The sequence below is a fragment of the Triturus cristatus genome, chromosome 12, assembly GCF_964204655.1.
Source record: "Triturus cristatus chromosome 12, aTriCri1.1, whole genome shotgun sequence".
Taxonomy (NCBI): Eukaryota; Metazoa; Chordata; class Amphibia; order Caudata; family Salamandridae; genus Triturus; species Triturus cristatus.
Window position 1 is genome coordinate 88909171 of NC_140595.1, and position 11680 is coordinate 88920850.

General features: G+C 48.4%; 1 protein-coding gene across 1 annotated transcript in view; it reads right to left on the reverse strand.

The window, feature by feature from the left end:
* THBS3 (thrombospondin 3) overlaps positions 1–10445 on the reverse strand; it is a 159335-nt gene extending 148890 nt beyond the window's left edge. Inside the window, exon 1 of the mRNA XM_085638737.1 lies at positions 10035–10445. Within this exon, the coding sequence (XP_085494863.1) occupies positions 10035–10122 (88 nt within the window). The 5' untranslated portion in view covers positions 10123–10445. The remainder of the gene's footprint in view (positions 1–10034) is intronic.
* Positions 10446–11680: the final 1235 nt, after the last annotated feature.

Below are 11680 nucleotides of genomic sequence, written 5' to 3' on the forward strand. Positions count from 1 at the left end.
TTTGTTTTCATTTGACGTCATAAGAAGGTGGCAAAGTAAATGGGCTGATAAGAAGTCCTACGTTTTTGTTCTTTACATGTGCAAATGAACATTGTAAAAACAATGGAGATTTAACATCGTGATTCTCTGATGCCTCAAAGTTATGCTCTGGAAATAATTATATTGTATCTGTTGAATATAACATTATCGCAACGCCCAATTTTGAAATTGACAGCTCACAATATTTCAAATGTGCACATTTGCACCATCTTTTGCATTTAATAATAATAGTAATATAATAATAATAATACAGACACTTATAAAGCGAGACAGCTACCTCAAGCAGAGGTGTCCCGGCGCTAAGCGATCGACGGTATGCCGATGTAAAACCAGTAAGCAAAGCCACAGACCCATTATTCTACCCTAAAGAGCCAGGTCTTAACTTTTTTCCTGAAAAGAGGCTCTGTCTCTGTGTTGTGCAAGTCGTCTGGCAGGGAGTTCCACAATTTTGCTGTCCCAACCATGAAGGATCTACCTCCTAGGCGGTCCTTGTTTAAACTGGGTATGCAGAGCAGGCTTTTTGAGTTAGACCTTAGCGATCTTGTCTGCTTATAACCACGTAGTCTTAGTTTCAGGTAGCTGGCGCAGTTGCCATGGGTAGCTCGGAAAGCCAACGTCAGCGCCTTAAAGTCGATCCTTTTAGCAACGGGTAACCAGTGGAGTTCTTTTAAATGCGGAGAGACATGATGTCGGAAAGGGACCCGCCTAATCAGTCCCGCAGCCGCATTCTGTATCATCTGAAGGCGCCTGATTAGATACTTTGGTAGGCCTAAATAGAGGCTGTTGGCATAGTCCAGCCTGGAAGTCACCATGGCATGGACGGATAATTTTCCGGCACACTTCTGGCAGTAAATGTAGAAATTTACGCAAATTTCTAAGTTTAATGAACCAGGTGGTCGTCATCTGCCATATCTGAGCCGAAAATGACAAATCAGACTCCCACTTCACCCCAAGATGTTTTATACTGTCTGCAGGGGACGGGCGGGCCCATTTCCTCAGGCCACCAGAGATTCGGTGCTGGAGGTGACTCTTTCCCAAAAAACATCACCTCCGTCGAGTTTGTTTGTTGTTGTTCATCCACAACGCAATATCTCTTAGACAGCCTTTGAAACTCCTGAAGGAGTCCTCAGACTGTTTGACATTAAAGGATGGCAGTGAATTGAATGGACTAATCTGTAGTCCTTTGTTTAGGTTTTCTATTTGTGGAGAAAAGTTTTAAGATGTGTGCATTGACGAGGTCAGTGTCGTGACAAGGCTTAACAGCCGAAACAAGTCTGACGCTTTATCTTTGCCAAATGATGGATTAAATGGAGTGAAAACACCGTCTGGAGTGCTGTTTCCTTTTTTGATTTGGAATCAAGATTTTTTCGGGAATTAACGTATGCTCGGGTGCGAGCATATTCTGACCAAACGCACACGGGTCGTAGAAAAGTAAATAAATATGAATATATATTATGTGCAAGGTATATATATATAAAATATTTATGAAGTGTTGTGTGGTCCTTGCACATGGGCGGGCCAAATCAAAAGCGTACTACTATTGATGAGGATTCGCTGAAAGAAAACCATTGACGAGCCCCCAGACTTTCAATTGAGATGAGAAATAAGTGGCACTGGCTGAGGTGGAGAGGAGGACTTGTCGCGAGGAAGTCAGGAGACTTTCAGCACAGGGACTGTGTTTCTCTACGTTAAGCATGTGGCGACACTCAGTATGTCTAGAAGGATTTCTGGTTCTGGGCACCGTGCAAAATATCGTTGCGGTGAGGACTGTGAGCTCCTATTGCTTTTATGGGAAGGCCTTCATCGACGTGACCTTTTTTAACCACTGTGCCGATCTTGGGATTTCTACACTTCACCAATCATGCCGAAAACTGGCTTTCAGTTTCAAGGTGACATTATATATAAATCAACACAATGCTAGATTTTGTCAAAGAAAGACCTTTGAAATGCCTGGTCATACCCGAATGTGGCAGATAATATATGTAAACTATAATTGGTGGGTGGCACAGTTGGTCCGGGTATGTTTTGTGCCTGCACTCATTTTATATTTGTAAAGTGAAAGACTTCAGTTTTTCTTTTTGTTTTGGCAGTGATGGTACACACAATACCAGCACAATTTTGCTACATTGTAAGGAGGTTAAAAGTTGTGTAGAAGCATCTGCAGGGTGAGATCCAGTGAAATGATTAATAGTGCTTTTGGGCAGCAGCCATGTAAAATGTATCACAATTCATTGTTGATGCTCAAATAAGTAGGGCTGCAATTTGGCTGCCTTTAATAGGTATGAAATGTTTGTGATGTTTTGCGGTTATTATGTTTCTACACGTCGCAAGATGCACAAAATTCATGTATAATCTTGGTTCCTGCCTACGAAAAGGGTTTCCTCTATGTTTATTGATTTTAAAAGGCACCTCCTAATTAGTGTTTTTTTCAGATTAAGAAAGGCTGTGAGACAGCCGAAACATGTCTCTGAATGTGTTTTTTAACTTGCTGGGTCTTGGGAGGCCCAGCGCATTAAGAGAAGTGAACACTTCATTCTTCGTGAGCATGCTCTTTGTAGAGATACGGGAGGTATATATCTAAATATATATAAAATATTTAAGAAGTGTTTTGTGGTCCACGCACAAGGGCGGGCCAAATCAAAGCATACGACTATTGATAAGGATCCCCTGAAAGAAAACCATATATACATTTTTTACATATTACACATATGGATGCACATCTAGCCTTTGTAGCAGACAATCTTTTTTACGCACCCATATTGTACACTGTAATTTCGCAGCCAACGGGTTTGCACTGCAGGGATTTGAGTCTACTACACCAGTGGGCACAAAAGAATAACAACTTGCTGTCCTTGACCCCAAACAATATGCCCAAGGTGCCAGGCTGTAGGAATTTCACACCCTTGTTTGCATCACATGTTGCTTGTCACATGTATGGCATGGCATACAGATGTAAGGCAACTTCAGTTTTGCTCCAGATCTTATGTCTGCCTCAAAGAGATGCGGAAAAACATATTTTGGAGCATAAACCTTTTTTAGATTTGAAAGCTGTGCATTACTGCACCATCTTGCTGACAGGTTCAAACAAGCATTGGCATAGCCAATAGGTCTCGCTTGTGGGACCTTATAAGTATTTAGTTATGCAGCACAATATCCTTGGTGCAATATCATCAACTGTTGCATGGCTAAAAACTTATAAGGTCCCAAAGGCGAGACCTATTGGCTATGCCAATGCTTGTTTTTAGAGGCCTGGCATGCAGTTTTAAATGTAGGCTGGTAAGAAACGTGCCAACCCGAGGGGCAAGGTCCAGAGAGAAATAAGATAGGAAGAGAGGTGAGTTATAAGGAGATAGCACAAATAGAAAGGTGAAGCACAGAATGACAGGTAAGGTAAACAAAGTAGCGAGGCAGGTAGAGCCGGTGGGATGAAAAATAGAAAGATATGAGAAGTAGAGAAAAAGAGGTGCAGATGAGGTAGAGAGATGAGGCTAATACAGAGGAAGTGCGAGGGAGAAGTAGAGAATGGTGAAATAGGGAGAGAGAGAGACAGAGGTAAGACAGATGTATTAAACGAGCAAGACATTGGAAGCAGAGAGAGTGAACGGAAACAGTGAAGGAGATAGAAAGAGAGTTGAAAGCAAAGGAAGTGATCGATGGAGTGGAAGAGGTAGGGAGAGCATTGTAGAGAGAAAGAAATAAAATAATGGGAAAGGCGAGGGAAAGAGGACATCAATAAAAAGAGAGACATAGAAGGCCGATAGGTGATGTAAAATGAGAGTCTAGATAGTGTATGAGAGGTGGGGAAGAGAGAGATGAGGCAGTGAGTTGTGAGGCAGAGAGAGAATGGTGAGGTAGAAAGAGGCATGCGACAGGTAGAGAAAAGTAAGGTATAGATGGCAAAAATTATAGAAAGGGTAAAATAAAGAGAGATGAAATTAAGAGGGAGGTGAAGTAAATGGAAGAGAAATGAAGGGGGATGAGATGCAAACAGAGCAGCAAGATGCAGAAAGAAGAAAAAGCAGAGAGAGAGAGAGAGGCACTTGAGGAGAAGAGAGGGGCAGAGAGCTGACCGAGAGCTATAGATCGAGAGGTAGGATCGGAGAGAGGTGGCAAGTTGAGGTCATGAGAGGTGTGACGTACAGAGAGAGAGGACAAGGACTGGAGAAAGTGTCCACACTGAACTAGAGGTTAGTGATCACCCTAAATATATTTATTAAAATAAAGCATTAAGAGAGTGCACTTTTACAAATTTCAGAGTGTGCACCATCTTGCATTGAAGATGACAAAAGAAGCCATTTTGGCACAATAAACACATCCAGCATGCAACATTTAGAATAATGGAGCAGATTAAGAAATGTGCTTAGGCAGAGGATGAAAAGTACACTACTAATAGGGTGGCTACCGCACTGTAGGTCACAACAGACACTATCTCCAGTCCTGAACTATTCACCTACAAACCACTGAATTGTAGGTGTGTTAATGTAATTAGGTCAGCGGAAGATTAACAAGACTGCAATACCCATAATACATTAGGCTATCACACAAAAGTCCGGGAGTGGAAATAGTGTCTCTGGAGGGAGGTGGTCACCGTACATTACACTCACTTTTACCAGCTGCTCTTAGCAAGTGGGCATTAGAGTGTGCGGCTAAATCAGGGTGCGGGCTGGGCTCTGGGTACTTGAGAGAGTTTCAGAAGTGAGGACAGGCTTTCCTGTGGCTGATACGACTGGTTCCATGCTCCACTTACTCTTTAGTTGATGATCCAATGCCCGATTAATCTCACTCAATTATCGCATCCCGCCACTCAACCAGGATGCCCACCGATTTAGAGCAAACAGCTCTGCTCAATAATTAAGGTATAGTGTGCACAACTTGCCAATTAAAACCAGCACCATACTGTACCTTCTTAATAATTTACAATGCATTGTCAAACAGAAAATGTAGAAGAATCTAAACTACAGCCAATAAACGCAGCTGCCAAAGTATTAAGTGCTTATGTTTAATTTACAAACTACGCCCTGATACAAAACGAATCTGGGAGAAGACAGAATGTTAAGTATACCCTAAAATAGGTGCCTGGAGAATTATCAAAATGGAAACACTTATATCGCAAAACACATGCCCACTAAGAGGTTCAAACTCACAACCTTCAGATTATTAGACCGAAGCTCTGCCTTTTAGGCTAAGAAGGTTCAATGAAGAATTGAAACACAAGTTTTTCAATCGGAGTGCCATGTGTTCAAGTTTCCTTCTTAAGTGAGAATACAGCACACAAAAACTTCACTTGATGTGCTGCAACAGTTGTGTGAATAAAAAAGTTTGCACCGATTCATGGTGCTGTTGGTGCTAGCTGAGGCAGTGGAACATTTGATGAGCTCTGTGAAAACGATGACATGTCCTCCGCTGGGTCTGTTAATTCTGTCCTGTCTTATAACCTTGTGCCTGGGGAATAGGTGTGGTAATGTCGATAGAATCAGCCAGGTTTCTGTGAGGAAGAGCAGTTTCAATGTGTGGTCGTGCAGCAAGTCCCATATTTCAGTAGCGTGTTTATTGAGGGAGGTGTTGTTGAGGAGAAGGCAGAACAGGGCGGGGTGGGGAGAGGTGCATAGGTGTGCGTGGCCGAGGGAGAGGTGAGTGTTGTGTGCGGTGCATGTGAGGGTGGTGTGAAGGTGTGGGAAGGTGCAGGAAAAGTGTCCGGTGGAACAGGGGAAGGAACCTTCGCAGTCGACTACCGAGGCGTAGCAGCAGCACTGGAAGGTACATTCAAGGTTCAGGGTGAGGAGAGGGAAGCAGAGACGTAGCAGTGATGGGAGTGAAAGCAAGGGGTCTGGCGCTGGGCACGGGAGGGGCGCATACGGGCTGTGCATCCCAGCTGCAGCAGACATGAATTAGGAGCGGGGCTCTCTGGGGCAATGGGTTGGGCTAAGTAACTGGCGGGAACCGAGAAGGGAGTGCGGCGTGGGAGAGGAAGCAGGGAATGTCGCATATTCAGGAAAAGGGCAGGAAGAAGAGCAAAAGGGTGAGAAAAAGGAAGAAGAGGAGTTAAGAGAGCAATTGAGTTCGAAACTCGAAGAGAAGAGCTGAGACTAAAATAAGCTAAAAGCAGCAAGGATTGAGTGAAAAGGGCAGAGAAAAATGTTAAAGAATGAAAGGCAAAAGCACAGAAGATCAGCAGAGAATGAATGAGAAAGAGTGGCAGATGCCCAGCAGATTGGCACAGAATCAGTGTAAAAGTTCAAAAAGCAGCAAAGAAAGATTGCGGAATAATGAAAAAAGCACATGAAAGTGGCAGAAAGAGAATGAGAAACACACAGAAAAGCAGCAAAGAAGGAATAAGAAGGAAGGAGTAATGCACAGTGAAGTAGCAAAGAAAGACTGAGAAATGCACATAAAAGTGACAAGTAATGAAAAAATGAGCGATGCACAGAAAACAGCAAGGAAAGGGCAAGAAGTGTTCAAACAAGCAAATGGTGCGCGCGAAAGTGATCGCGAGCAAGAATTTCGGCCCCGACCGGGAGTTGTGTGCGCCTGCGCAAAATGTAAATAAAACAAGGCGGAGAGAGGCACGCGAGGCTTAATGAGCCTTGACAGAAACACACATGGCGGCTGCGCTCGTGAACGCAAGCTTGAGGCCAGCTAAAGCCTCTAGTGGCACTTTTAAAAGCCACTTACTAAATGTCTCGAAGAGACAGCGCATGCGCTGACTCAGCGAGACCTAAAAAGCAGTTGTTCACTTTGCCCAGAATTCAAATTCAGAGTAAGTCTGCCTAATAGAAGTTCAAACCAGCCACTTATTTAGTCTCTTTCTCTCATTGTTTGACTTTCAACAACAGTGCAACCAATGACAAGAAGTGGTGAGAGATGGATGGATAAATGGTTGCCTGGCTGCCATTGCCGCCTGCCCTGAGCCTTACTGCTTTGCTTCCACTGCCCACCTGTGTGCTACCACGCATCATTTCAAAGATCACAGCCACTCTTCTAAAAGTCATATCTTGCAGCCTTACACTAATCTCCTGTAGCTTATCTATTAATGCCGTCAAACAATGCATACATTCACATATCCCACTGTGCCACTAAATCAAACATAACTCTTTTACTATTAATCTACCACATAAAAAACTTGAGTAAATGAATGGTATGGTTTCTGTAAGAGTGAAAGTAACACCAATAATCAACAATAACCGAAAAACAAAACAAAAACACTAATAACCCTGGATTAGAGGCGCTTCCTGCCCGGCGTAAAGCTCTACAACACCTCGTCAGGGGTAGTAAGTGCTATGTGAATGTAATTACAAAACAGTATGTAACCCACACTAATACATAACACTCAGCGGGTAGGCAGCTGATTGGAGTTCACGCAGGCAGCATAATAATTCCCTTTTACCCCGCGGCACTCTTACATTCACATAAGAGAAAAATACTAAGGGTCATATCCATCACCAAGCACGGTACCATTCCATGACACACAAACCACACATCACTAATTGAACAGGCATAGAATAGCTCTTTTACCCACCATGCCACCTCAATTTGGACCCAGCCGAATGCAAATCGGTCTGGACCCTGCTCAAGTACGAACAGTGCAGCCCGGACAGCAAGGTCAGGTCTTCCATGAATTGGAGCACAAACAACCCAAGACTGGTTTAGCCGTGATTGGAGCTTGTCAGTACGGAGTAGCTTGGTTCCGGTGGCACAGTGAGCACAAGACCACATTTGAGCAAACCCTTGCCACTTAGGGCAGTACATCAAACACACAAAAGGTTAGGGAAGTAATGCTTGCAATCTATCTAACCACGGGCCATCGCTCGGAGTAGCTCTCCAACCCGTCATTCTATTGCCCACCACACCACCTCAGTTTGGACAGTAAATGTAAATGTTGTAGACTTGTAAAGCGCACAGCTACCCCAGCAACGGGGCGTCCCGGCGCTGTAGACCACTGGGGAACCCGTCCTGGCTATCCCTGTGAGATGGTCCCTTTCTGGGTATCTCCAAGGTGAAACCAGGCATCCCCGGCGTCTGTGGGGGGCCGTTGTAGAGATGAAGCAATCTTAATGCCCAGAGTTGCCGAGTGTGTTATTGAGTCCGTTTTGACCCTGGTCCATGACCCTGCTGTGTCGGGAATTGAACCCTGGTCTCTGCTTACGGGTCTGCCGCCTCTACCTAGTGAGCCACACCTCTCCACCTAAGTGGACAATGCACATCAGATATAGCATATTGTCACCTGCAGAGCTGCTCAAAGCTGCCGGCTTACTGACACCATGCTCACACTTCTTTCAGCCATCACACTGTTAAGCACTAAGTCCCATAACACGATAACCGCGCCTCGGTGGTGTTCACACAGGACATGAACACACTTCCCACATCGGTTCAAAAAATTCCATCACGATGCCACTCACGCACCCTTCACGGTGTAGCGCCTCACATGGGGATTCAGCGCCCCACAAGAGGGTAGTACGCGATAATTAAATGTTACAATCCAATGCAACAGCGCCAGCACTTGTCAGCAGCAATGCAGTTCCAAAAATGGGGAAGTACTGCCATCTCTCGGGGGTGGCAATGCCACGAGTGGGACAGTATGGCACTTCTCAGCGAGACTATTTGAATCTTAAGGAGGCGTTGTCAACAGGGACACACTGCTTTTAATGCGATATCAGCACTTAGAAAGGCTTGAGATAGGGCTTTAAGAGCTCCAACAGCTTGTACATGGTTTGTTAAAAAATTCACATACAAATAATTACGAGATTCTGAAAACCATCTTTGACAACAGGTCAACTATAGCTCAATTTAAAAAATCTAAACTTCCACCGTATTACAGTTAATTCGGTGTGTCACAGAAGAACTTGTGTGTCGCTACAATTTTAGCAGGATGGCGGTCGCGACAGTCCCACTACACTATTATTAATGAATGGCACGTCTGCTCAAGGCTGCTGCACTTTTAGGCGCTATGCATCGGTTGCTCACATTAGTTAGGGAAAGCTCAGCTGGCAGCTCTGTCAGAGCAGCACGCACACTGTGGGGGGGAACACTGGGTGCCAGAGAGCAGCCGGAAAACAGGAGCACTCCCAGAATGCACCGCCATGGGGCAGGATTGTACGGTGGTACAAAGGGGAGAAGGCAGGTTGAACGAACGAGAAGAGCATGCACAGAGCCTACCCGGAGCACAGAAAGGGCAAAGGGAGCATGCACAGGACCAGCTGGGTACAGTGGGCAACATTCACGGAGCAAGAAGCACGCACGAGGCATTCAAAGGGCCGAGTGGGTACGCATAGGAGGAAGGGTGTCAATGCAAAGGGCAGAGCGCGCGAAAGCAAACAGGCGCAGGCCTAGGGCGGCATGTGCCTGTTATGGGGAATTGGGACAGCAAACATGGCACGTACATGGAGAGCATGCAAAGGGCATCTCTGGCAAGCGTAGGAGAGAAGACGAGCATCCGCGTGGCACTGAAACGGGTACTGGAATAGGAGCACGCACACAGGCATGGGACGTGGACCGCGCGGAGGGAGCTCGCACACAGGCATTGGACCCGCGCGGAGGGAGCACGCACACAGGCATGGGACGTGGACCACGCGGAGGGAGCACGCACACACGCATGGGACGTGGACCGCGCGGAGGGAGCACGCACACACGCATGGGACGTTGCCCGCGCGGAGGGAGCACGCACACGCCAGAGGGTAGGATGGGGACAGCTGGTGGAGATCATGCCGAGGACGGGGCAGTACGCGGCAGGTGGAGCGTGCACAGGGAACCAGCGCCATCCAGTTGGGGAGGCTGCGAGGGGCACGCCTGCACGGGCATGCCTAAGACTGCAGCAATGGACAACGGGAAAGGGGCAGAATACAGAAGTGACTGTGTCCGGGGCTCTTGCAGCAGGCAGAAGCTGCGAAGCATGTAACACAGATGGCTATGAACACGGCGGTTCGTCGGGATGCAGGGACATAAGGCGCCCGAGGATCACGCTCAGGGTGATGGGTGCCCCGGGATCTGCCCTCTCTTACCTTGTAGCTCCTGTCTGGCGGGCTTCACGGCGCACAGGAGGCAGAGAACGAGCAAGGGGGCGATCACGGCGGGACCCTCCTTCGGCATGATTTTGGCGTTTGCTGTCCAGAGCCTGGCTGTCGAGTCTGGGGTTCTGTGCTCTCCAGGGATGGCTGCAGGACAGGACGAGCACCGCACAGTCTCTCAGCAGTGCTGGGAGGAGGAGAGGCTGGGAGAGGCCAGCTGGGATGGGAGCTTCGGGCAGGGGGAGGGTCCGGCGTGCAGGGGAGCAACAAAGAGCCCTCAATCACAGATAGACAGCCCAGCCGTCGCCTGCAGACACCATCGCCCATAAAAGTGTTAGGGGCTGCGGGGACTGCCAGCCCTGCTCCAGAGGCCCGCCCTCTGCGGGGAGTGCAGTCCTCGTCTGAGCAGCTGCCGCGGGGGGCACAGCCCTTGTCAAACAAGACCTGTTTCTGCAAGGAGCACGCCCCCTGCCCTACCTGGCACCACAGGGAGAACACCCCTCGGCCCAGGTGCAGAGAGTACTGTCTGTACCAGACCTGACCTGCCCCTACAGGACAGAGGGCACATCTGAAACACCTGGCCGAACAGAGATCACAGCCCATTGCCCTACCTGGTACTTCAGGGAGAACAAGTCCATGCCCTGCCTGGCACTGCAGGGAGAACAGCCCCATGCCAAGGTGCAGGGAGCACTGTCTGTACCAGACCAGACCTGCCCCAGCATTAGAGAGGGCACCCCAGCCAGACCTGCCCTGCCTCCTGGTTCTACAAGAACAGTCCTCAGCCCAGAGGTGCAGGGAGCACTGCCCCACCAGACCAGACCTGCCCCACAAGAGAGAGGGCACCTACTGCCCGACCTGCCTCTGCAGGGAACACATCCGAGCCCAACTTTCCTCCTCCGGGAGAACAGCCCTCAATCCAGAGATGCAGGGAGCACTGCGTCCGCCAGACCCGTCCTGCCTTAGCAGAACCGAGTGCACCCCAGCCAGACCAGTCTCTGCAGAGAGCACGGCCCGTGCCCTACCTGGCACCTCAGGGAGAACAGCCTTCAGCCGAGAGAGCCCAGCCAGACCAGACCTTACCCTACAGGGAGCACAGCCCCGGCCAGACCAAACCCTGCCTGGAGGACAGCCCAGCCAGACCAGACCTTTCCTGCAGGGAGCACAGCCCTGACCGGCCAGACCCTACCCTGCCAGGAGTACAGCCGAGCCAGACCAGACCATATCCTGCCAGACCTTACTCTACAGGGAGCACAGCCCAGTCAGATCAGATCTTACACCACAGGGAGCATAGCCCAGCCAGACCTTACCTTGCCTGGAGAACAGCCTAGCCAGACCAGAGCCTACCCTACAGGATGCACAGTCCTAGCAGACCATACCCTGCCTGGAGCACAGCCCTGCCACACCATACCCTGCCTGGTGCATGGCCCTGCCAAACCTTACCCTGTGTGGAGCACAGCCCTGCCAGACCTTACCCTGCCTGGAGCACAGCCCTGCCAGACATTACCCTGCCTGGAGCACAGCCCTGCCAGACCTTACCCTGCCTGTAGCACAGCCCCGCCAGACCTTGCCCGGCCAGACATTTACCTGCCTGTAGCACAGCCCTGCCAGACATTACCCTGCCTGGAGCACGGCCCTGCCAG